Source organism: Meles meles, chromosome 3 (genome assembly GCF_922984935.1).
Source record: "Meles meles chromosome 3, mMelMel3.1 paternal haplotype, whole genome shotgun sequence".
Taxonomy (NCBI): Eukaryota; Metazoa; Chordata; class Mammalia; order Carnivora; family Mustelidae; genus Meles; species Meles meles.
The window spans coordinates 132,689,757-132,716,214 of record NC_060068.1 but is presented as its reverse complement, the minus strand read 5'-3'; the positions used below and the strand labels follow the sequence as shown (position 1 = coordinate 132,716,214).

General features: G+C 43.1%; 1 protein-coding gene across 4 annotated transcripts in view; it reads right to left on the bottom strand.

Annotated features, from left to right (window-relative positions):
- ATP10B (ATPase phospholipid transporting 10B (putative)) overlaps positions 1-26,458 on the bottom strand; it is a 100,306-nt gene that overhangs the window by 18,039 nt on the left and 55,809 nt on the right. For all 4 annotated transcript variants that reach the window (XM_045999267.1, XM_045999269.1, XM_045999268.1 and 1 more), the window contains 8 exons: positions 25,986-26,177; positions 23,852-24,452; positions 21,357-21,466; positions 19,016-19,142; positions 15,675-15,859; positions 11,072-11,393; positions 7,702-7,778; positions 5,611-5,736 (listed from right to left, as the gene is read on the bottom strand). In XM_045999267.1, coding sequence (XP_045855223.1) covers positions 5,611-5,736; positions 7,702-7,778; positions 11,072-11,393; positions 15,675-15,859; positions 19,016-19,142; positions 21,357-21,466; positions 23,852-24,452; positions 25,986-26,177 — 1,740 coding nt within the window. The remainder of the gene's footprint in view (positions 1-5,610; positions 5,737-7,701; positions 7,779-11,071; positions 11,394-15,674; positions 15,860-19,015; positions 19,143-21,356; positions 21,467-23,851; positions 24,453-25,985; positions 26,178-26,458) is intronic.

The following is a 26,458-nucleotide window of genomic DNA, read 5'->3' as shown; positions in this document are numbered from 1 at the left end:
TACATATTATATTAATGTTATACCTTGATGATGTTATTAGCCCTACTCGACTGACAAGGAATCTGAGGTTTTCAGACTCACTTACCTCTTGTTCAAGTTCAGAGCTAGAAAGTCACACAACCAGCATCCGAGTTTTCAAAGCTCTTTCTCTTTGACTACCCCCAAACTTTCTTAATCTCCTGTTGGTTTATACAGAAACAATGCTAATGGAGATTCTCGCTTAGGAGCTCTATCCTTCGGCTTTTCTGCTCAGGTGACCTGTGGGATGTTTCTTGGCTCTGAAAGAGATCCTAGTGCCCTGAGATATCCTGGACCTTTCATCTTTCTGTCAGAAGGAGTGAGAAGGCCCAATCTGTTTGCTGTGCTGCCAGTAGGTTTGAAATATACTATGGGCAGACTTAGAGTTTTGAGATCAACAACAACACTTGGGCACTTGACATGGTCGGCTTAAGAGGAACTTGAAATACTGAAGTCCCCTTGATATTAGCATTCAGCAGCTGTATGAGGCTTTGACCTCTCTCTCTCACTTTTTTTTTCCCCTTTGAGAACCTTGCCTTACTTCTCCCTCCCCAGCAAGATGGGCAAGACAGTAACTCTTATCTCCCTTACACATAGGTAGACTGAGCAGCTCACATAGGTAAGTGACTGTACCAAATACCCTTGGCCACCTGGGGTTGGAACTGTGACTTGAAGTTGTAGAAGCCTAGGATGCCAGAGCTGGAAGTGAGGCCATCTTACAGATGAGGATACTAATAGCAACACAAACACCCAAAGCACTTACTATTTGCTAAACTCTGTTCTGACCCTGAGCCACCTAATAGCCCCATGAGGCAGTTATCACTACTCTCATTTTACAGTTGAGGAAACTGAGCCTCAGAGTCCTTGCTTTGGCAGTAGACAGCTGTTAAGTAACAGATTGGAGTTCAAGCTCAGATGATCTGGCTCTAGAGTCCATCCTCATAAACATGATGGGGGAAGTGGATGCTCTTGTTAAACCAATTCAAGATTTGAGACTGCAGCTCAGTCTCCAGCACTAATGTCTAGAGTCGTTTATCCTACACCATGAGAGGCCAGGTGGATCCATCCTAAAGTGCTACAAGTGGGAGAAAGTACTGAACACAGAATGCTGTGATTGGCAGTTCCCGCCATGGGGGCCAAGAGAGCAAGGCAGCAAGTTTGCCAGCTGTAGGCCATCATCTGATATTTGCAATGTAGATCTGGTCTTTCTGACTCCAAGCCTCAATCTTTCCTCTCCAAATTGCGGCTTTCAAGTTGTACAAGTTTATGGTAGATTCTATGATGCTTGACCCAGTTTTCACCCAAGCTCCAGTCATAGTCTAAGCTAAAGGAGGGAGAGAGCAGTGACTGGCTGGTGTTGGAGGCTGTCTGAAGCTCTCCGGTCAAGTGTGATACCACATGATATTTCTTGAACAATTTATGTTGAGACACGGTGCTAGAGATGCTTGGACAGCAGAAAACACACAAAGAATTTGGCAACTGCTGGAGAACAGGGTGCTTGGACCTCTGGGAGACACTGAATGCCATGGCGGTGAGGACATTCAGTCTGGGGATTTTGGAGTACCGTAGAACTAGGTCCCATCCTGATTCTGTGATGTACTTAGCTGTGTGATCTGGGTAACCCCTCTGGCTTTCAGCTACCACATCTATAGATGAATAATAACTGTCCCTACCCCCACAGAGCTGATGAAGCATTTCCTAGGTACCTCACACATATTAACTCATTTATGCACATAGTAACCCTGTGAGTTAGGTAGTATCCCCCTTTTACAGGTGAAAAAACTGAGACACAGATCTGAAGTAAGTTACTCAATGCCACATTGCTGTTAAGTAGCAGATTGGGGCTGGGATTTGAACCCAGTCTGGTTCTAGCACATATTTTTGGTCTTAACCCCAATATTATACATAGCTCTTAGAGTTACATACATACATAAACATACATACCAGGACAGCACCTGGTATGTGGTTGGTTCCCTATAGATGTTGGTGGATATTAATGCTAGTGATGCTATGCCAAACATTAACCAGCTGTGCTAAGTACCAAGGACACTACAGCAATCAAGAGTGGCGTGGAGAACTCTGGGGACCTGGGTGTTGGAAAACTAGCATTTACTGAGCTCCTGGCCTTGCACTTCACCCATGGGCAGTATCAAAGGGTTTTAATCCCTAGTCAAAGGGAGAGAACACTGCTTGGATATCATTGGCCCGTTTTTCCATAGAACCATTTCTACCGAATTATAATTTAATACTGATTTATCAAGGGTTGTTAGAAAAAGTTACCATATGGAGGTTAATTTTCATTTCCAACAAAAATGCCACAGAAGTCAGTTTCTTGAAGGTTTTTGTGTGTGACCTTCTAAAGGTTTGCTTGACAAATTGATGCAAAGAGAGAGTGTTCCTCCTGGAGAACTGGTCTGCTTGTTTTAACCAGACATTTAATAATTAGCATCTTAACCCAGGTTCCTGGTACAACTGACTTGTTTCCTTTCTGTAATTCTGCTCCATACTCTTATAAATTTCCCTTCTTACTTCTCTATTGCCTCTGTTTTTACTATAAGTCACTTTCATCTCTTTTTTTGGAATTAGATACAGTATATGATACAAAAATTATAAACCGCCTAAAATATTTTTTATAAAGACTCAGGTTGTCAAGACTCTCCTTCTTGCAAGGAAACTGGCAAATTCATAGTTCTAGCTCTTCTTTTTCGTCCTAGCTTAAATGTTACTTTCTTTCTAACTGATTAGGTCAAGAATCTCCTGGTGATATGTCCTTAGCACCTTGACCTTCTTTGAGGGAGATGTGCCTAAGAAAATATTGTAAAGTATTTTTTCTGTTCTTTTAGTATAGTAATACTTCTTTTCCTATAGTAGTACTTTTAATCTTTAAGGTGCATACAAATTAGCGGGGGATCTTACTAAAAGTGACATTCTGAGATAGTAGTCCTGGGATGCAGTTCTAAGGACCTGCATTTCTAACTAGCATCTAGGTGATGCTAATGCTTCTGGTCCAGAAACCACATTTTGAGAAGTAAGATTTATGGAGCCCAGGAGATGACAAACCGCTTCCTACAGGCCAAATCCAGCCATAAATCAGGTATTGCTGGGACACAGCCACATCGATTCATTTGCATGTGGTCTACAGTTTGCTTTCATGTTGCCGCAGCAGAGTTGAGTAGGTCAGATCGGGAGTAGGTAACATGGACTATGAGGCCTGCAAAGCTGAAGTCTTTCTTACCTGGCCCTTTGCAGAACAAGCTCACTGAGCCCTGATTTAGACTGTCAGCTTCAGGAGGCAGGGACAGAGATGTTCAATAATGATTTGCATAAATGAAATCAGTCATTGTTCCATTGTCCCAACAATATCCTGGAGTTTAACATTGAAGTATTTTCTTCCTCTGCAGGCCCTGTTAGGACCTTGCTTGCTTCCGCTTCCATCCGCTGGAATATCTGCCCTATGGAGGGGGCGCCCAGAACCTGATGACGGCATCACTGAGAAGGGGGCCTGCATTTTCCTCCCAAGAAGCTACAGTGCAGTAATTAATTCATTGTTCAAATTTCAGAGCAGGCAGGGTTTTAATCCCCTCTGAAATTGGTTTCGGATGTGGAAGTCATAGTTCTCCACCCTCTAATTGCAATGGGGAGATAATGCGGCATCAGTATCACAATTTCGAGCACGGCATCAGGCTGGAAATAAATACCATTTAAGCTTTGAAAGCATGGCTGGCTGGAAACATTTCCTTTTCTATTTCACAAATTTAATGCGGAGAAGAGGTTGTACTTATTCAAAGAACAGCTCCTTTGGAGGCAAGAAAAAAAAAATTAAACGGGCATTTTGAATTCTAAGTAAACAGTCTTTCATGCCCAGAGTGAGTTTCAAGTTAAATAGAGTGACTTGTTTGCATAGACTGGCTGAATATTACCATACAGTTTATCGAATTTACATCATTTTTTGTCATGCTTTTTATTTACATATACATTGAACTTTGCACAAAAATGCTTACTCTTGAGGGAGGGCAACTGTGACAGTGCCTAAATCAGGACTGGGAGAATGGAACAAGGGGACAAAATGCAATTTTGCAGCTGCTACTTGGCTAATGCCTTTCTCTGACATCACTCTACTCATCACTCAACTCTTAATCCTCCCTTTTCCCTTATGCAAACAGGAATGGGATTCTATTTGGAGACTCTTGGGGATTATTCAAAGGTCCTTGAACTAGGTAATGAAAACTCAGGCCCCTTGTTCCCTCCGTTAGTACAGCAACATTCTGGCTTCTTCCAATACCCATTGTTAGTCAAGGGCTTTTCAAATAAGAGCCTCTGAAAGTTTTAATGCCTCAGTTAGGGTGTGCCTGCTTTGGGCTCTTATCAACAAGACAGAAATGTATTTTTTAGGAGAAACAACGTTACCTTCCTATGATTGTATAGTGCCACATGCTTTCCTGAGCTCTGACACTGAAGTCTCTTGATAATACTTCTAGGGACAGAGGGAGTCCTAGGGTCTCCATATTATTGATGAGGAAACCAAGGCTCAGAGAGGTTAAGTAACTTCCAAGTTCACAAAGTATGCTAGAGTTAGGCAATACTAAAACCCAGATGATCTCTCAATCCAAACATTTTTGCCATGAGGCGTTTTATTTAATGTCCTGACCTCAGTGCATTCCCTGCTGAGAAGGCTGGGGAAGCTGAAATGATACTATGTATCAGGGACTCTAGTCTTTTTTTTTTTTTAATTTTTTTTTAAAGATTTTATTTATTTATTTGACAGACAGAAATCACAAGTAGGCAGGGAGACAGTCAGAGAGAGAGGAGGAAGCAGGCTCCCCGCGGAGCAGAGAGCCTGATGCGGGGCTCGATCCCAGAACCCTGGGATCATGACCCGAGCCGAAAGCAGAGGCTTTAACCCACTGAGCCACCCAGGCGCCCCAGGGACTCTAGTCTTAAACCTGTACTCTCCCAAGGCGTGGGATATAGCGCTTGCATTGGGGTGGCTCTGTCTGGAAAGAAAATTTAAGATATGTGTCAGGCTAATTATTCTTCAAGTCCTTTTTTCTTGTAGTCAGAAAGTAAATCTCATTTATGGAGCCCAACTAAGAGCAATGGCAATAGCAATAATAAAAATAATGGCTGACTCTATAGGGTGATTACCATGTGCCTATCACTTTATATACAAGCTCTCCTTTAATCCTTCTAGTAAATATAGGAGAAAGGTACTATTATCATTCCCATTTTACAGATAGTAAAAATAAGGTATAAGGCCATTACCAAATAAAAGAGCCTAGACTTGAAACAAATATGTTCGACTCAAAAGTCCATGCTTGTAACCACTCATGCTGCTTTCTTTGTACCAGGTGCTTTCCATACAGTGTTGCTAACACTTACAATAATGTCACAAAAGAAGAAATTGAGACCCAGAGAAGTGAGTTATACCGCTCAAGTTCACAGAGCTAGTAGGAACGTTTCAGGATTCAAAATCTAGGTCGGCCTGACTCCCTCCCTTATGCTGAGCTTGTTTGTCTTACCACTGTGGTAGGAACGTGTCCCCTGGCAGGGCCTATTAAGGCCTGCGCGAGAGGTTCCCATAGGGCTACTCACCACGTTCTTGTAGAAGTAGTACACCACCATCCTGGCCAGGCGTGAGTAACACCAGTGGCCGTGCACAAGCAGCAGCTTCTTGAGGTGTCTGAAGCGAGATATGGCAAAGTCGCTGGCCATAACAGCCTGAGAGGGCAGAACAGAGACATCAGCTTCTATCCATGGCCACCAGTGAACCAAAGAGTCCCCCTTGAGGGCTCTGCTTTGTTCTAGGTCCATACCTGGTAGGGCCAAAAAGACTCTTTGTCATTAAGTGGAACCTAGGGTGGCTCTTTGGAACTGGACATCCCCCTCCTTTCTTCTGAAAAATCCAAACCTCACTAGAATCCAAGAAAGGCAGCTTGTAAAGAATTAGTGGTCTAGTCTGGCCTTTCATCTCCCTCCTTTTATCTGATAAACATTAACTGTGGCCTAAAATGTGTTAGCACCATGCTAGAGATGCGACGGCTAACCGGAAAGTAGCGGCGTCCATGCAGAAAAGCCTCACACCTCTCAACGCCCTGGTTGCCTCCTGCGGAAGAGCGTGGAGCTGATGGCGGGAGAGCTATTCCTTTACATGGAGCTGAACTGTGTCTTCTGCCCTTGGGATTATTCAGAACAGGACATAGTTCAAGGTACTCTTAAGAGTATGAGGTATGAAACTATGGAAAGAGTCTAGATGTCCATCAACAGATGGATAAAGATGTGGTGTATATACATATAATGGAATACTATGCAGCCATTAAAACCCCCGAAATCTTGCCATTTGCAATGACATGGATGGAACTAGAGGGTATTACCCTAATCGAAATAAGTCAATTGGAGAAAGACAATTATCATATGATCTCACTGATGTGAGGAATTTGAGAAACAAGACAGAGGATCATAGGGGAAGAGAGGGAAAAATGAAACAACATGAAACCAGAGAGGGAGACAAACCATAAGAGACTTAATCTCAGGAAACAAACTGAGGGTTGCTGGAGGGGAGGGAGGTAGTGGAAGGGATAGGGTGGCTGGGTGATGGACATGGGGGAGGGTATGTGCTATGGTGAGTGCTGTGAATTGTGTAAAACTGATGAATCACAGACCTGAACTCCTAAAACAAATAATACACGAGTATGAGGTTTGGAAGTGCCTGGTTATGGACCCTGGTATAAGTCTCGGTCAGGCTGTTTAACCTTTCCCAGCATCAGTTTCATCTAGGAAAAAAAAAAAGGAATAATAATTCCTAACACACAGGGATGTGATTGTTCAAATCAATTGAAATAATAAATGCAAGGTGCCTAGTACAGTGCTGGCTTATGGAAGATACTCAAAAGATAACTGTGTTCTTCATCCTCACCAACAAATTGAGGCAATGCCTCCTGTCTGTACTAGCGGTACAATGGTTAATGGTTCAAAACCACAAAGTGGGGTCTGTTTTAGTGGGAAATGTTAGTAGCTCAAGCTAGTATCCTTGTCCCAAGCTGAATTTTGACTTAGTAAGTGTACCTTACAATTTATAGGTCAATCTAGCCATCAAGACTAAAATGGCAATTGAAAAATGTTTTCAAATGTCCTTATATCTGTCACTGCTCATGGAGGGCACTGCACTCTTGGATGTGGATAAAGTTACAGAGAGGAAGAACGGAGTCAGTAGAAAGCTTAGCCCTCCCATTCAGGGAGGCTTTAGAATACAGGTATTGCTGACTGTAAAAAAGCTAAGCCCCCTCAAGGTCCTGGAAACCTTACTTCCAGAGTTCCCTAGGGACTTATGCTATCCATAACTCCCTCCCAACTTTAAAGTATATAACGGGCCACTCCCCATGACCTTGGTGCAGCTCTTTCTGCCCGTGGGTCCTTCCCCATGCCTTAATAAAACCACCTTTTTTTGCACCCCCCTCCCCCAAAAAAGGCTAAGCATCCTTCAATTTTCCTCTGTATCAGAAGGACTGGGCAGCAAAGGATATAGTGATGGAGGTTATGTATAGGCATGGAAGCCCTGTGACTCTCAGATGATAATTCTGCAAAGCTCTTGGGGAGAAGATCCTCCAACACTGTGAGGGGATTCCATAACTCTCCAAAAAGAGTCAGAGAGAGGGAAGAAATGAGAATAATTGAGGGGAACAATACCTGCATGCCTTCCTGTCCAGATATCCCAATTCCAATATCAGCAGCTTGAATCATGCTTACGTCATTTGCTCCATCACCTGAAAGGAGAGAGATCATGAGATGTCTTTATTCCTGGTCTAACTGCTGCATGACAATGAAAAGGGTGTTACACGAATGGCTCTAAAGTCTCCCCGTTTGTACATAATTGAATACATTTAACATTGCTCTGAATAGTCCTACAAGAAAAGTCATTGTTACAGTATTTGGCCTGAGAGAGGTCTTTTCTTCTTCTTTTTCTTTAAATTTTTTTTTGTAAACATATAATGTATTACTAGCCCCAGAGGTACAGGTCTGTGAATCGCCAGGTTTACACACTGCACAGCACTCACCATAGCCTTTTCTTCTTTGACAAGAAGCTCTACTATTTGACAAATTTTTTTTAAGATTTTATTTATCTATGTGACAGAGATCACAAGTAGGCAGAGAGGCAGGGGGAAGTAGGCTTCCCGCTGAGCAGAGAGTCCTATGTGGGGCTCAATCCCAGGACCCTGAGATCATGATCCAAGCCGAAGGCAGTGGCTTAACCCACTAAGCCACCCAGGTGCCCCTTGACAAATGTTTATTGTACCTTTTGTCTAGGGACAATATTAGGTATTGGGAATAAAGTAGTGAGTGAGGCCAAGGCATGGCTTTGCAGTTTACAATAAAAGGCCTTCACAAACATTACAGTGGACTTCACTAATGAGCAAATGGAGAATCTGAGCAACATAGAGATTCTGCAAGGGTAAACCAAGCTAGGGAAGGGGCCCAGGAGCATTGGTGTGAAGATCTTTGTTACCTTTCCTAACTCAGTAGAAGCTAAAATATTGACCATATTAAGACCGTTGGAAGGTCTGGACAGCTAAATCATCAGATTGGCAATGGTGTCCAAAGACAGAGATGGTGTTCGGTTTTGTTTCTGAATATAGGGAAATGGGATTGACTGATTTTTTTTTTTTCGTTGAGGAACATTTAGTCACACTGTGTTCCCATGTAATGAGCTAAGGTGTTTGTTTCAGGAAATTGGAGGTTAGGGCACAGGAATACACGGACAGCCTCCAGCACTGTCATATCGTTTTCAGTGAGGATGGAAACATCATCTATCTTTACTGTCTAATATGGAGACCACGAGCCCCATGTGACTATCAAAACGTGGCCGGTGAAATTCTATTTAATTATAAACGTCAATACCTGTATATAGCTAGGCAGCAACCATTTTACACAGCACAGCTCTACCCAGGGAGGCTTTCCTTACAAACCTGGCTTTTCCCAAAGCTTTATCTTTCAGACTACAGAGATTAGCAAACTTTTTCTATAAGGGGCCAGATAGTAAATACTTTAGGCTCTATAGGCCAAGAAGCAAAACTGAACAACTCTTCTTGCTGAAAGGCGAGTAGTCTTGTACACGTTTCACAGTTAAAAACATAAAAGTCATTCTTATATTCCTGCAAGAGCATGTAGTGGGCGGGATTCAGCCTGGCGGCCATGGTTTGTGGTCTGCATTGCCTTCATTCTCCTCCTGACCCCACCTCTTTTTCTAGTAGTTTCTCATAATAGAATGCATTTAAATATATATTAGATAACATGGAGAATATGGAATTGGGGAGAGAATTTTCTTTCCTTTGTTACTTGGCAATGAAATTAATCTTTAAAACTTTATGAATGGGGCGCCTGGGTGGCTCAGTGGGTTAAAGCCTCTGCCTTCGTCTCAGGTCATGATCCCAGGGTCCTGGGATCAAGCCCTGCATCGGGCTCTCTGCTCAGCAGCGAGCCTGCTTCCTCCTCTCTCTCTGCCTGCTTCTCTGCCTACTTGCGATCTCTGTCTGTCAAATAAATAAATAAAATCTTTAAAAAAATAAATAAAACTTTATGAATGTAAGTAGCCATTATTCTTGTCATGATCATTATTTATTTTCTTCTTCCCCATGGAGAACAAATCTACTCTTTAACTTCTTCTGTTAGCAAACCAGTGGAAGGAGAGGTATGGAATCGTGCCATAACTCCCCCTGCTGGGTTTTTTTCTGCTTCTGCGGCAGTGGAGACAATTTCTTACCTCAGAATGTCAGTCCTGGGCTATTGCCTTGTGTGTGAGTAAAGTTCTGAAGAGGACAATTTGGGGAATAAAATCAGGATGCAGTTGCTAAAACTTTGCTCCCTATCTTTTTGCCTATGCACAAAGATAGGCATATCTTTTTTTTTGGTTTGAATTGCTTTCACCTGAAGACTGGGAGAAAAAACAATGTGCGAATAGTCTTCTTAATTTGAAATGCCGGGAAGGAAACTCTTTCTGCCTGTGTAGGAAGGATAGAACCTGGAACCATCTGTAGGAATATCCCTAAATGAATGTAATGTTTACTATGTGCTTGGTATGCGCAGAGCACAGACAAAATGATAAGACTGATATGGTTCCCCCTATTCAAGGAACTCCTGGTCTCCTGAGCAGGCCATCGCAGAAAGCGTATCAGTGCTCTGCAGCTCTGAGGGCTGTGTGCTGCAGGAGTTCCCAGAGATAAGGAAGGTTAGATGGGATTGGAACAAGGGGTGTTTTACAGAGGAAATAGCTTGGCAAATGCAAAGGCCCAGGAGTGAGAGAGATAGGCCTGGAGAATGGCAATCAGTTCCATCTGGTTAGAGCATGGAGTGCCAGATGTTGGGGAACAGACAGTAGCTGTGCTGAAGGATGTGGCTAGAGGGTTAGTGGAGACCAGATTGTGAAGATTCTTGGAAACCAGGTTTGCTTATCCCTGGAAGGTTTGATATAGGTACAGTTTTGATATCTCTGCCTTAACCACGTTTAAAGTTTAGGGTCCCATGAGGAATTTCTTCATCAACCAACAGGTCTGCATTCGTTGAGCGTTTGCTTTGTGCTGGGCCTTGTATTCCAGGATGAACATATGGGATAGGCTCAACTTCTACAATCTCCCCACAAGCCATCAACACTCAGCAGAATATCAAATCCACAAACACCTGATGTTTATGCTATTATGCCAGCTGTTAAGTATCAAAAGGGGAATGGACTGTATCCCAGAACTGAATTGGCCTGAGTGTATTTTACTGAGTTATGTGAATATTCTGAATTTGAGGCTCCTTCTGGCTTTAACCTCCATTCAAGTCGTTAAGTTTTCCTTAGTGATCTGCTCATCCTGAGAACTTTGATTCACTCTCCCACTCTGCTTAGCCTCTGCTTCATCTCCCAGCTGCCAGTCTTGGCTGTCACTTTGAACTCTCTCAGTCTAAGACAGTGACCCTCAGCCTGGGTATCTTGACTTTGACACATGACCTTCCACCTCTGGTCCAGGCCTCTTGCCAGATCAGCCTCACAGCTGCACCCACATCTCAGCATGATAGGTACCTATGGAAAGGGTCATGACGCTCAACTTGTCTCGCACCAACTTGACTATCATACTCTTCTGGAGCGGGGTGGAACGGCAGCATAGGACAGACCGGCAGTACTGCGTCAACTCCAAAAATTTCATCTCCAGTTTTCCCTGGAAAATGGCATTCAATGTCTTCCCATCGATGACCAATCCAACTTCTGGAACTGCAGCTCTTGAGGAGGGAGATAGTGTCTCAGAAGGTAGACAGAACCCAAAGAGCTTGGGGTCTGGCTTCTGTGGCCCATGAAATTGCTTTACTTCTTCCAGTGCACAGCTGAGGACGGATTCACAAGTTTCCTGTAGAGTCAGAATAATAAATATGGTATTAGTAAGCAACACTGGAAGTGTAGGTTAAAGATTTCACTTTATCCTTTAGTAAAATAGTTATGAAACTCTACCACCATAGAGATCACGCAGGAAGCATTCTCTGATTTCTCTCGTTTCCCTGCAATATTTCAAAAGGCATCAAAGCAATGTTAATTTGGAAGCAGATTAATGGCAAAAGAGAGATGGCTAGGGAATGGGAGTAGAAGTAGTTCAGCAAGATGGAGACTGATACAGGGATGGTATAAGCTCATAAATAATGTTATGAAGGTATTCTGCTTTCTATTTCTCACAAGTCATTTTAGTTCTCCTGAGGAAATTGAGTGATGAGGAAACTGAAACAGTGAAATCATTAGTAACTTGCCCTAGGTCACCCAACTTACATTGGAAGCAGATCATTATTACCAAAATTATGGCTTTTAATTAAAAAAATACATCATATGTTTATCTGTTGGCATGAATGTGTTGGTCATATAGGTTAAAACTGACTATGAATATGAACACCTTAATGATGTAAAGAAACTTCTCACTGATTTTTTCTGATGTTTACCTTGAAATCTAGTGAAGAATTTATTTGCTCTTATCAAAATTTTCCTCTTTTACTTTTGATTGTATCAGAGATAAAGTCATCTTTTGGTTCTAAGTATATCCTTTGTACCTCTTGAGATTTTGCAACATTACTTTCAAATAAAGATAGAGAAAAGTTGTGGCAGTCAACTGTATCATCAATTTTAATAGCATTGTTTTTTCATATAATCTTTATTTTTTGTTTTGTTTTTTAATAAGCTTTTTAAAAATTTAAATTCAATTAATTAACATATAATATTACTTTCAGAGGTAGAGGTCAGTGATTCATCAGTCTTATATAATACCCAATACTCATTACATCAAGTGCCTGCCCTAATGCCTATCACCCAGTAACCCCATCCCTCCACGCTGCTCCCCTCCAGCAAACCTCAGTTTGTTTCCTATGATTAAGAGTCTCTTATGATTTATCTCCCTCTCTGATTTTGTCCACATGATCTTTATTTAGCAGTGTTCTTTTATTCATGGCAAGGATGATTTTCATTTACTATAGTGCCAAAAAATTTCTAAAAATAAATTTAAGTGTTTAAAGTTAGTCAATTTAAATGAAATCATTAAATAAAAAAACAGTACAGGTAATATGTGGATTTAGGCAAAAATTGTGAAGACTGTTCTGATACGATAGGTTTAATCTAGAAGCTTCTGAGAATATTTGGAGTCATTTATTCTGGAGTGAGTAGAACTGCAGATAATCATTCCTCAGTCTTCCCTGAGAGGATGCTAAATTGAGTGTTGCAAGCAATAGGGTATGCCCAGAACCTAGAGGGGTAATAGGAAGTAGTTCCAGGAGTGGGTGGTTATGCCTGAGGCACTTATCTGGGAAAGAGATCAAGACAGTCCATGCTGGGAGTTGGGGCAGACACAAATTATATAAATTTCTCCAACATATGGCTGCAGGAAGTCACTGGAGATATAAGTTTCAAAATCTCTGAATTTACTTATTTCAAATTGTGATATAATAACCAAATAGTTACCATTCATTTAACCTTTAGTATATGGTAGGTACTGTGGTAGGGAACCCTGCCCTCCTGGGATGCATGCCCCTGTCTAATCCCTTCCCTTGGGTGTGAGCCACATCTAGCAATTCCTTTCTACTGTTAAGAATTCTGCAAAAGTGATGGGAAGTCTCTTCCAGATTAGCTTATAAAAAGACCATGGCTTCCAATTTGTCACTATTTTCTCTCTCTCTTGGATGGCTTACTGTGGGGGAAAGCAGCTGCCATGTTGTGAAGCAGCTCTATGGAGAGGCCCATGTGGTGAGGAACTGAAGTTTGCCAGCAATCATGTTTGTGAGCTTGGCAGAAAGGCTTCTTTCCATGTCCAAACAACCTACTGGTTGAACCTTCAGATGAACGTATACCCTTGACTGACAGCTTAACTGCAGCCTCCAGAAAGACCTGAACCAGAGGTACCCAGCTAAGCTGCCCCTGGACTCCTAACCCACAGAAACTGATAATAAATATTGGTTGTTTGCAGCCATTAAATTTTGGAGTAATTTGTTAACTAAGACAAATACTATGCTAATAAGTATTTTTCTTCTATGATTTTATATAATCCTGTCAATAGCCTCTGAAATAAATCTTTCTAATCCCTGTTTTACATATGAAGAGAGTGAAGTTTTGGGAGGTTTGGTACCTGGACCATATTAAGCTTTCAATATATGTTACTAAATGATAATAATCATTGCTGTTATTAATTTCTATCTAATACTCTAGTCCCTTCTAAATTCCTTGACAGACCAGCCCTTTCAGTGATGGATTAGTAATTCTCTCATTTTATGGATGTGAACCCTGAGGTCTAGAGAGGTCCCATAACATGCTTATAGATTTAAGGTACATAACAAAGAAACAGTAGCCCTAAATCAATTTATAATGAATTAGGCAGATTAAAACCCTTGGAGAAATTATTCACTGAATACAGAATTATATTAAACTAGGGTTTAAGTAAATCTGAGATTTGGAATGGCTTTTCCCAGTTTCTGGCTTTACATATCCTTGTAGCCAGGTAAGGGGGTGAGAAAAACTAATCTTAGAGGTTTAGTGGGCTTAGGGTGTGGACAGGGGCTAACATTCAGATACCATCTGGGAGGATCCCAGAAGCTTTAAATGAATCAAGAGTGAGTGAACAAAACATGAAATGTGACCCACTGTTCCTTAAGAACGTTGGCTAATTAATTGCTAAACATCTTTAGCTTCCTGGAGGAATACATTACATTTAACAGAAACCACAAAAACCCACTCTATCACTCTTGGTCTGACTGACTCAGAAGTTTGCCCATGTCCTCCTTCTGGGATCACCTGGAGTGAAATAATCCTTGTAAATAGAATTTCCATTGTAAGCAGGGCAGGAAGATATCAACTGTTATTATAGGGATCAAGTACTCAAGCAAGCAGCAAATTAGAAAGAAAAAAAAATTTCTTTCCTAAGCATAATATTAATGCCAAAGACTTCCCCAAGATTATATTCATTTTGAAAATTCATTGGGGTTTTAATCTAATCACAGCATAATCTGTGCGCTGGTGAAGAAAGCAATTTTTCCAATTCTTACAAAGGGCCTCAGGCACTTTTCATAGTATACACTACTTAAAAAAAATATGTGTATGTGATTCTTTATGGAAAACAACAACAACAACAACAACAACAACAGATTTAAACCTCCTAAATCTCTGTTCTGGGTCCAGTCAGTCTTAAGCAAAACTGAAAGAGTGTGGTTCCAGCATCCTCCCTGCCTCCCTTTTCTGTGCTGTTCGTTCCCATCTTTTTCCCTCTTCTCCATCTTTTTCCCCACGGAATGCCTACATCTCCCCGTGCCCTCCTCCCACCACCCCTCCCATACTTTTCCTGCTTGTTTCCTTCTGGTAGGAGCAAACATCTTGATACCTCCTTCTCATAGTCATCAGCCAAGATTTTGGAACTTCACTTTGTGCAGTTTGCATTGTGAAAATAGATTTTCCCCCCCAAATATAAAATTGTATTGTAACTTCGAATACTCTTCCTCAGACTTCACACAATCCTCTCTCCAAACCCCATCCCCTGCTGCCCACAGTCTCACTGGGGGTTGAAAACTGCAGTTCTAGGATTCTGTTTCTCCCTTTCTCTTTCTCTCCCATCCTATCTAAGCATGCTGTCTCATGAATCATTCCCTTCAGGTTTTATGCTGTGGCAAACCAATTGGACACATAAATTGGAGCTGCAATTTGAAACTCAGAATCATTTTAATGCAAAGGGGGCTTTTTCAATGGGAGAGTTAATCCAAAGTAGAAGTAGAACTCACAACTGGGGTTCTGTGAGCAAGTAATGTGTTACGGTACAGATAGCACGAGCCTGGCGGGAGGACAGTGTTCTAGATTTAGTTCTGTCAGAAACTACCAGGGTGACTCTGGGCAAGGGACTTAGTCCCAACGATCTTTAGTGTCCCCATTGTAAAATGTGGAGATTGGGCCAAGGGTGGAAGTTAAAAGATCAAAACGTTCTAACATGTACTCCTGGATATAATGTGATCAAACTGGTCAGTGGTGCATGGGGCTGAAGTGAGTGACTCCTGAGGGCCTCGGAGCTCCAAGGGGGCAGGGGTGCTTCCCTGTGTACCCAAGTCCTACCCGTAAGCCTATCTCTTTTGACTTAGAGGCTGTTCTGCACTTGGACATCTGGTCTCTACTTTGGTCTCACCTGACTTTCTGTATTAATGGAGTAAACCGTGTCAGTCTGATCTAACAATCTGCAGGAATAGGCGATGTTGACTGCTGTCTCCTGCTTATCTCCGGTCAAGACCCAGAGCTGGATGCCAGCCTCCCGCAGAGCAGCGACTGTGTCCGGAACCCCTTCCTGTAGCCGGTCTTCTATCCCAGTGGCTCCTGGAGTGATCAAAGACACCAGAGCTTACAATTAGTGTGAAAAATTGCTTAAATTCCCTCAAGCCCTCTCAAACCAGATAGGGATTATTAACTATCTCCCATGTCCTAGGCTGTGCTAAGCAGTCAGCATACAGCAGTGAAATGGAGCTCGTCTCTACCCTTTTGCAACTCAAAAGCTTATTGAAGAAGGATTTATAATGGAACTGTATGAGAAGAAAAGCCCAGGGTGCCATACACTAGGAGACCTGAACTTCATCTAGAAGGTCAGGGACAATCTTGGTAAAAAGTGCCGTTTGAGCTCAGACCTGGAAAATAAGGCCAAGAAATGGCCAAGGAGGAGAATTCCAGGTAGAGGGATGAGCATCTATAAAGGCCCAGAGGTCAGAGTAGAAGAAGGCAGAAATGGAGGCCAAGTGGGCTAAGAGATGGGGACAGGAAGAAAGGAAGTCTGCTGGATCCTACAGAGCTTTGTCGGGGCATTACAGGATTTCGGATTTACTGTAGATGAGAAAGGATTAAAGGGAATTAAGATGGAGAGTGATGGGATCAGTTTTGAGTTTTAAGAAGATCATTGTAGAGAAGGACTGGAGATTGGGGGAGGTGGGATGAGATTAGAGGCTGAGCCGTGTGCAGAAATCGCCTGGGTGGGTCTAGCAGCAAGGAAACTGGAGAGAAGTGGAGAGACTTTGCTCTGGAACCGCTCACCGCAGAATCGGGACTCAGGGTTTTGATACTGTTCTTGGAATTAAATATGCAGACTCTATTATAATTTTTGAATGATCTCAAGCTTTGCACCAACCCTGATGAATATATAGCCAAATATTAAATAGTTGTGAAGTGATTAAGCATAAATTAATCTGCATTTAAATTGAGATTCACTTCAGACAACAGACTAATGGCTACCCATTTTACTCTGGGCAGGAGCAAGGCATTTCATTTCTTTTAATAGTCCCTAGCGACAATAGGTTGGCAAAGCAGTTACAGTGGATGCATATTGAAAAGATCGTTTCGTAGTGTGGGACCCAGGGTGAATGCAATGCGGCTTTCGTGGCGTAGCAGATTCTTGGTGGTAAGATGAAATCTCTTCCCAGCCCCAATCCTCCCCTCCCCAAGCCACCTTGAGGGAACAAAAATAATGACTCTATCCTGAAATGTGCCTCTTTTGTATTGCAGGCCCAGATGCGCAAACAACCCCATGAAAACTGATGGCTCAGGCCTTGTCTTTCCCTCCAAGGGTTAGCCTGGAAGGTGAGATTCTGAAGCTGATTTATATTACAGGGAAGCAGAGTGAAGGAGAAAAGAGGAAAAACACATTTATTTGCGTGAAAGAAAAAATGGAGCAGAAACACCGTGAAAGTCTTTCGCAGCAAGGGAAGTCGACAGATCCCGACACGCGTGTTCTCGTTCTGCAGAACCCGCTGTGGAGTACCGCTCGCTGACTGAGACCGAAGTGCTCCCTGACACAAAAGCAACCTGGGGGGAGGGGAGTAGGGGGGTGTGGGGGGAGTGAGGAGGGAGTCATGTGCCCGAGTGGGATGACGTTCTGTGGCCTTGCGTGTGGATAGAGCTGTCTGGCCTGGCTACCTTCTGGTTCCTGTTAAAATAAGTTCTCATGGCCAGTTTTCAGAAAGGCCTTGGGAGGCAGCGGGCAAAGGCCCCGGAGTCAAAACACAGGAAAAGAAAAAAGGCTGAAGGAGGTGGGGAACAGGTCTCCTCATTTGCCACCCTTCCTGACAAATCTTGCTATCTCTTTCCTTTTTTTTTTTTTAAAGATTTTATTTATTTATTTGACAGACAGAGTTCACAAGTAGGCAGAGGGGCAGGCAGAGAGAGAGAGGAGGAAGCAGGCTCCCCGCGGAGCAGAGAGCCTGATGCGGGGCTCGATCCCAGGACTCTGGGATCATGACCTGAGCCGAAGGCAGAGGCTTTAACCCACTGAGCCACCCAGGTTCCCCTTTTGCTGCTATCTTTAATCCATAAAGTCGTCACTGTCTTCTTACAGCACTCCTGGTGCTTTCCCCTTGCACTGCTGCCTGGCTGAGAGTTCGGAGCAGTCTGGTTTACATGGAGGGGCAGCTAGGGCTCAGCGGGGTGAAGGGATAGGTCCCCGAGCATACAGCACAAGACCAGGATTTGGCCCTCATCCCCAGCTCAGCATTGCCTCCCAAGACGAAAGAAGGCTTTCGCCATGTGGTTAGCACATACACACATCAGGCGTTGCCTTTTCCAGATCTTGCTGCCAGCGGTGAGGTGATTAACCCCGATAAACAAAGCCTCCTCCTTCTGCCCAGGTAATGTTTTCCCTCCCACAGAAACATAAGACTACCACATAGCCCGTCTCCCCGCTTCTCATCTTTACCTCAGTGTTATCGGTCGGACTGCCATAGAGCAGCAGCTTTTTGTAAAGCTTGAGTCTGTCCCTGCTTTTCGTCCCTTCTCTCTAAACCGTTAGCATATTATTTATGTGTCCTTCATGACCTGCGTCATGCTGAGCTTTCTCCCCGATACTCTGTGGTTTAGCCATGACAGATCTCGGGGTTTCCAGCCCGTTTGGGCTGTCTCACATCTAACTCTTCTGTAGGTCCCTCCCTCTGCCTGACAACGCTCTGCCTTTGCTTGACCAACTCCTCTGCCCTGCTCATTTCCTGCCTTCCAGCACTCTCCTTGGCCCCAGTCTAGGCTGGTACCTTCTCTTTTGCGCCCATACCACCAGGTGAATCTTCCAGCCCGACCCTCATCACACTTGGTTGAAATTCCTTGTTTAATCATCCAGTTTCCTTGCTAGATCGAGCTCTGAGAGCATAGGGTGTACGGCTCTTATTTGTTAGTTCCAATATCTAACATGCCACTTGGCACATAGTAGGTGCTCAATAAACATTCAAATAACTGGAGGAGAAGTAACCAAGCTCCTGGGCTTCATCCAGCAGGCAGGGTGGGAATGCTCCTGGGCATCCTCAGGAAGCAGCTTGTGGAGTCTGGATTGGGTATCTCTACCACTTGTGCCAAATACCTGGAAGGGCACTCCAGGGAAGGCTTTTAATTGAGACACATCTGCAGCAGTGCCAGAGTCAGGGCCAAGAACTCCTTCTACAGCGTGTAGCCTTCCCTTTTTTTTTTTATTTTTTAAAAAATTTAGTGATGACTTATTTTAGTTACCGAGTAAGGTGAGTTGATTCTCCAGATGCTGTGCAGTCTCCATTAGAAGCTCATCTCGGTTGTCAAGGGATGCCTCTGCCTCACACCGGAAGGTGGCCCATCGCTGGAAGTCGTCTTCAGTTATGACCTGCAGGACAAGGAAGAGGCTCTTTCCAAATGTAGAGTGAATCCCAGAGCATTTTCTGTGGGCCTGTTTGAGGTTCCCTATACAATTAGATATAGGAATTACACTTCTCTACACAATTATTTCTCCTCATTGATTTTTTTTTTTAAAGATTTTATTTTTATTTATTTGACAGAGAGAGATCACAAGTAGACAGAGAGGCAGGCAGAGAGAGAGAGAGGGAAGCAGGCTCCCTGCTGAGCAGAGAGCCCGATGCGGGACTCGATCCCAGGACCCTGAGATCATGACCTGAGCCGAAGGCAGCGGCTTAACCCACTGAGCCACCCAGGCACCCCTGATTTTTTTTTTTTTGAATGCATGAATCATTGAGATATTGATCCTGAGGTTCCATTATCACCAGCGAGCCCCTGCTGTGCTCTAGACACTGGAGGTATAGTAGTGATCAAGATGGACAAGATCCCTGCATGCCTGGGCTTATGTACTAGTGGAGGGTGAGAGGCATTAATCCAAGTAAATTACTTAAAAGGACAGATCACTTTAAGGGGTTACAGAAAACAAAGAGGGTGACGTGACAGAGTGTGACTAGTTGGGGGAAGCTGTGTGGTTATCTCATTTGGATCTTCAGTTCTCTTAGATAAAGTGACATGCAAGTTGAGATCCAATGATGGGAAGGGGTCAGTCATGGAGAGGGGCAAAGGCAAAGGCCATGAAACAGCAATGAGCTTAGCTTTCTTTCTGTTCCCTTGAATATACCAGTTGGCTAAAGGATGGAGAGCCAGAGAGAGAAGAGGCAGCAATGAGGCTGGGAAGGTAAGCAGCAGTCAGATCTTGCATAGACTGGTAGACTATTTCACCAGCAACTGGAGATACACAGTAGTTGGAAAAATCCAACTGGAGGACGTCTCTTCCTCCCTTACAGTCCATAGCACATTAGACCCCTCTGCTGGTGTCATGTACATACTGTCTCTAATAGCAATAAATGATTCTTTTGTCCAACAATCAAATATTCCTTGCTTTTCCTTCTGTACATGGCATTATGGGGAAAACCAAGGGGACACATGTAGGCCTTGGCTCTTGAGGTATTCATAATTCTATTAGAGGAGACAAAAAGGCACAAAGAATTTCAATGGTAAATAGAAGGTGGTAAGGATATACTTAGAATTTATGGATAGTAAGCACTGGTCACTGTCTCAGGCACTGTATATGTGTTACTTTAATCTCCATGATAACTGTATGAGGGAGGGACCATTAATGCCATTTTACAGATAAGAAAATCCCAAACTCAGAGAGGCGAAGAACTTTCCCAAGTTCACATAATAGGCAAGTAGTGAGATTGGGACTTGTACCTGGGTAGGTCTGAGTTTAAAGTGGGTGCTCTTAAACGTAGTTGCACTAGGCGTCATAAAAGAGATGAAGACCTCTGGGAATTTATAGACAAGAAACTAATAAAAGATGAATTTTAGTCATCTAGAAATGCATATCATCATAGCTCCCTTATCTGATTTTTAGGTGCCTCATTAGATGGCCCTACTCTGGGATTCATATTTCTTTGCCTGCCTCCCTAGCAGGGTCTGCAAAGTCAAAGGTCTGCAGGGCAAGAGGTTGGTAATTACAAGACTACAGCTGGGCCAAGGGCAAGACAACAGGGAAGGTAGGGGCTGTGACCAATTGCAGAACACAGAAGAATATACCCTATATTGAAGGGATCAACTACTACAAGGCTCTAGCTATTAGTTGCTCTTCAAGAATGGAGACATGGTTCATCAGATTCTCTAAATTTTTAAGAGAAGCCAGAAATCTAGATTTTTATGTGATCACATAGTCTCTCCCAAATTTCAAGTCTAGGCAAATAATGCAAAATTTAAAAAGTCTACTTTGAAGGTAAAATTAGAACACTAAAAATTATTTTATGAGTTATGGGTTACCAATTATATATGTATATATAAGGAAAAACAGGGAACATCAAAGCTACACTGAAATGGAACCTTGCCATTCAGATTTCTGCCCCAGCATAATTGTCAAGATCCTGGGTCTTTATGGTGAGTCAGAATAGCAAATTTTGAAAATATATATGTGTTTTGAATTTTTAAAATATATATATTTTTTGAATTTTGAAAATATTAAATCAACCAATATTAAGGGTCTTCTAAAAAGAAATAGAAAGGACAGACTCAGGGCTGAGACCTTATAGCTACTAAAGAAAGAATTTTCTTTTACCTTCTTGGCGATGCACAGTGTTCGAAGGCCATCTCTTGCATACAAGTCTAGATGTTTTTGGGTCCTGGCTCGAATTTTCCTCACCTTCTTTTCCACATCCGTGTCAGTTGCTGTCAAATAGTCATTGTCCTCCATGAGGTCATGTACAAATGCATGGGGATCCTTGTTTCTAACACTCTGAAAGAGTGAGGAGGAATCCCCTTATAGCCCACCCCAGAAATATGGACGGTCTCTCTTGTTTGCCATGATGTTCGTGATAACTCCAGGAATCCTTAAATTTTTTGCTTTCTATATCTGATCCACAAAAGCCTGGCTGAGAAAAGTCCTATTTAGGGATGGTGGGTTGTCTTAGGTATTGTTCCCAAACACAAGTTTGCATCAAAATAAGCTGGGAACTTACACAAATAATAGAGGTTCCCAGTTGAAGCCCTGCTGAATCTGGACACAGAAGTCTGAATCTTTGTTGTTACCTCCAGTGTTTTCCATGTAGCCAGTTAGCCCTGCATGATCTTAAGACATACCATCCATGATCCCCTCTGTCCTCTATTCCAGTCTTTATACAACTGAGGGCTCAGGATAGCCACAGCTCTAGATCTCATTGCTAAGCTCTTCATCACATTGGGTTTTTTGAGTTAGGCTTTCTTTCTATAATGGGAAATGGCCCTAGAAAAAAATATTTTTTGTATTTCCTATAAATCTAGCTGGAAAAAATATTTCATTGTGTTGCGCAACGTTCCCTTTATGAAGTCTGATGGGTTTTCTTTTATCTTTTTCTCCTGAAAATCCAGTACTTTTTTCTATCAGATAAAAAGAATGTTTCAGCCTGGGTTGGCAGGTCTGGGGCAGCTCTGATGCCATCCCCACCTCCTTTACTTAAGATGTCCCAGACATCACTAATCAGGTGCAGCACTGTAAAGCTGAGCTGGGAAAAGGCTTCCAAGTCCTCCCTTACCAGGGCTGGATTGCGATCTTCAGACGCCCAGGGAGTAAGCAGATTTTGTGTACCTCATCTATTTCCTCCATATAAAGCAAAATCAAACATACAATTCATTACAGTAAAATGAATATAAGGGAATGCGACAAATCTCTGATTTTTCCCATGATACTATTCCAAGGCCGTTTTTATGCAATATAAAAATCATTTTAAAGATTATCTCATTTTTCAGATACTACTTTTTTCCCTGGTGCCTTCAGCACAATCTTTGTGTTTATTGAGCACTACTGTCCCAACGAGCACTGTCTACAATATTTTATTTTCAAAGACACTAGCTCCCTGAGATGAGTCCCTTTTGCCTTCTACTGTGTGCCTTGGAGTTTATTTTTTTGCTCAGGCTACCAGGAACCTCAGGGTCAAATTGAGTGCTCAAACACTGTAATTATATTATACCTAGGGTTATTTTCTTCTTTCCTTTTCATAGCGTTGATTCTCAATTCTTATGGTAATATTGTGTATGTGTCTTTTATTGGAAGCATCTCTAATCCATTTTGGAATCAGGTGAGGAACAAATAAAAAAAAAAAACAACCACAAAAAAACATCTCTAGGGCAGTTTGGATGGCTGTTGCCCAGGGATAGAGTGCCGTGGTTCCCTTGACTCAGAAACACTGAATTCATTGTCTGCCAGAGTCTGGGATGAAGAGACCTAATTAGCTCCCTTCCCATTCTAAACACTCATCAATCCCCATGAACCTCTTGGCTTTGGTCCACTGCTGATACTGCAGGAGGCACAGGGCTGCCCGGGCAATTCTAAAGCTTGGCTGAAATCTGCTATCCCGGGAGAATCATGGCCCCATAACTGTCTTCTTCTTGTTAGCAATCAGGAAGCGGCTGCACACTAATTCATGCTGCTCCAAAATTGGACACAGAGATGTAGGGACTTTGGAACATTTTTCTGGCTTGGCTCAAGTTTATGAAAATCCATTTGGGGGAGGCTGGGGAAAAGGATGATAAAGAGCGACACCTGAGGCTTCCCAGAGCAGACTGGGCCTGGTGCAGAGTTCTGGTGGCATGGAAAAGGCTCCAAACTGGGATTCAGGGTACCCGGCCTAGGATTTACCACTAGTTAGCTGTGCACCTCTCTTACGTCACTTCCCTTTCTGGGTTCAGCTGGCTTCTTTCCAAAGCTAAGAGTTAGGACCACAGTGTGTTCTAGGGCATGTTAATGGGTGTCATGGTAGAAAAAAACTGTGTACGGCTAATCCATGTTTAAATGAGTTTGAGAAACCAGAAATTGGGATAAAGGTAAAGAGGTTTCTCCAGCATAAGACTGCCCTAAGTCTTTAATAAGCTCACGAACACTATAATTCTCCAGGGCTCGGAGATGCAGAAGGCAGCATGATTTAAGGAACCTGCTTTGAGGAAAGCACCTGTGGCCTCTGTTCAAATTAGGATCTGTGGGACTAAGTGACACTATAACTCAAGCTCCTTATTACTGTTCTGTGCTGCCTCTTAAACCAAGGAGCCCTCTTCCTAGAGCCCTGGTGAGGTGGGACTCACCGCACTCTGGGTCTTCCAGCAGATCCATGATAACTGAGTCTGCCCCCTTGGTGTAGACGATGATCTCACTTGTCAGTGGGTGCCTCACAACCACGGACATTCTTTTCCTGACAGAGTCAAAGCCCAGCGTACAGAGGATGTCAAAGGTGAGGCAGGTGCCCTGGGGCAAGCGCACGGTCACCTGCTCCGGTGTCCGGGATACCAGTGTGAAGCTGTAGGCATGAGCAGCATGCACCAGGGCTGCCTCATCAGGGCTCTCAGCCTCATAACAGAGCTCAGGGCTGGCCAGGCCTAGAGCTGGGGCCTCCAGCACGTCCTCCAAGGAAGCCTCCAATCCAGACCCCTGGATGTCGCCCTCGTCCCATGCGCTGCTCTTATAGCCACCATCTGTGGAGTAGCCTCCGCTGTACACAGATGCATCATCTCTCTCTTCTGAGTCTGTGGTAGGCATGTTGGCTCCCAAACTCTCCCCCAGGTCAGTGTCAGAGGGCGCAGTAGACGAGAATGACTGGCTGAGGTTCAAAAGCTTCAGTCTGTGGAAGAGCTGCTGAATCTTCTCCAGGGATGTCCCCAGAGTCTTGGTCGAGGGTGGCACGGTGACCTTGCAGTCAAAGGAGGAAAGCAGAACATTAACTCTCAGTGTTGGAAAAAATGTCAAGCTGTTTTATGGAAGACTATGAAGGTCATTTTGAAGTAAGTGGATTATTTGGGGTTTCAGTGATTATGGGCAAGTCTTCTCTGTGAACCTCATTTCCTCTACCTAGAGCATGAGGGAATTAGGCTAGATAGTTCTTTCTATGTTCTATGTTCTATGTTCTAGGGATTGATAATGCTCAATTTTACCATCTTGCTCTGGTCATGGGCAAAGGAAAAAAAGGAGACAAAGGCCAGACCCATATTAAGAGTTCACATTATCCAAGTCCTTACCATGGCTTTGTTTGCTTTATCCTTGCATTCAGCATCTCATCTCACTCCCTAGTAACTCTAGGGGATGCTATGTTATCCCAACTTCTGGATGAGGAAACCAAGACACAAAGAGGTTAAATAAATAGGCCATAACTACCTGGTGTGTAGGTAATAGAGCTGGACTCAAATCAGAGGCTGCCTGGCTCCAGAGATTGGTCTCCCGAGCTCCATGCCAGCTAATATCTCCCCATTAATTTGAAAATCGAGAGTTAAATGCTCTTTCCCAAAATGTACTTCTTCCTTTCTTGAAAACAGAACTAATTTCTCAGGTAATGTTCTCTGTCTCCCAAAGCTTTCTAAAAAATTTTTTGATAACTTGGTGAGGTTTCAGTGGCTGGAATGACTGTTCAGAGCAGTTTGGGATCTAGGTGTAATAATGGGAGGCTCTGGTTTGGTACCTGGGTGAACATTCTTTTTCCTGATTTCACAGCCACCAGTTATAACACTCAGTTACTCTCATCAGTCACTCATAAGGGACCTTGGGTGAGAGTTTGTGGATAATTGAAGATCAATCCATCTTTAGTACTAAAAAACAATTCAGAGTATAAACTTCTATAAATAGCCATCCAGCTGCATTATTTCTAAATTGGCAGAACTTCACCCATGGTGTTAATAATAATAATAATAATAATAATAATAAAACAATAATAATAATTTTTTTTTGCCCTCACATAAAAGCAGAGACCAGTGTAATGTGATATTATTATGGAGTTGTACAGATGGTTCTGCTGTGTATTGACTATACATCCTTCCTTAAGTTGCTGAAACTCTCTGAGCCACTGTGTCTTCCCTTGTGAAATCCAAGGACATACCGCATAGGGTTTTGGGGTCGTGATGATTAAATGGTAATGTAGAGGATGTGTTTAGCATGGAGCCTGGCACATACCAAGTGCTTAGTAAATATTAACTTTTAACATCTATCCTATAGACAGATAAAGAATTTGAAAGCTATAGAGAAAGCACATATATAAGTGCATATCTTCCATTTTATTTTAAAAATGAGGAAACCGAGGCCCAGAAAAGATAAAGAATATGTTCAAAGTGTCACAGTGATGAGATGGTGACTCTGTGACTAGGGCTCAGGTGTCTTGTCTCTCTGTTCAGGGCATCACCCCTTACCCCGAGCTCTCCTTCCAACCATCCCACCACCCACCCCAGCGATCCTTACCCTCTGCCGGGGCTGTGTGGTTGTGGAGACCATGACAGAGTTGCAGATGGTTAGGGCAAGGAAGAAGTCAGCAATGGAGGAGGCAGTGGAGGGGAAAGGCTTGGCAGCTTTGGTGTCGGACAAGGTCTCCAGCCACAGGGCAGCATCTTGCACTTTAGGCAGTAGATTTTTATCTGGAGTCACATCTTTTTCCTGAAAAGGAAAGGCCTGGATGAGAATCTTTCCTGAAGGGACAGGGGAGGGAGGCCCCTCCAGCAGATGCTTTGCACACCTGGGAAAGGAAGATACAGTCTTTCCCAAAGTCATGCCTCCAGCACATCTCCTCCTCCCACAGGCCTGGTCAATGCATTCGTACGTGATTCCTCCCTTTCCCTACACCTTGCATGCTCATCAGTGACAGACTCTGGTAGCCCTTCCCTCATAGTTTCTTCCTGCCATTTGCCCTTCATTCCTGATGCTTTCAGCCAGGCACA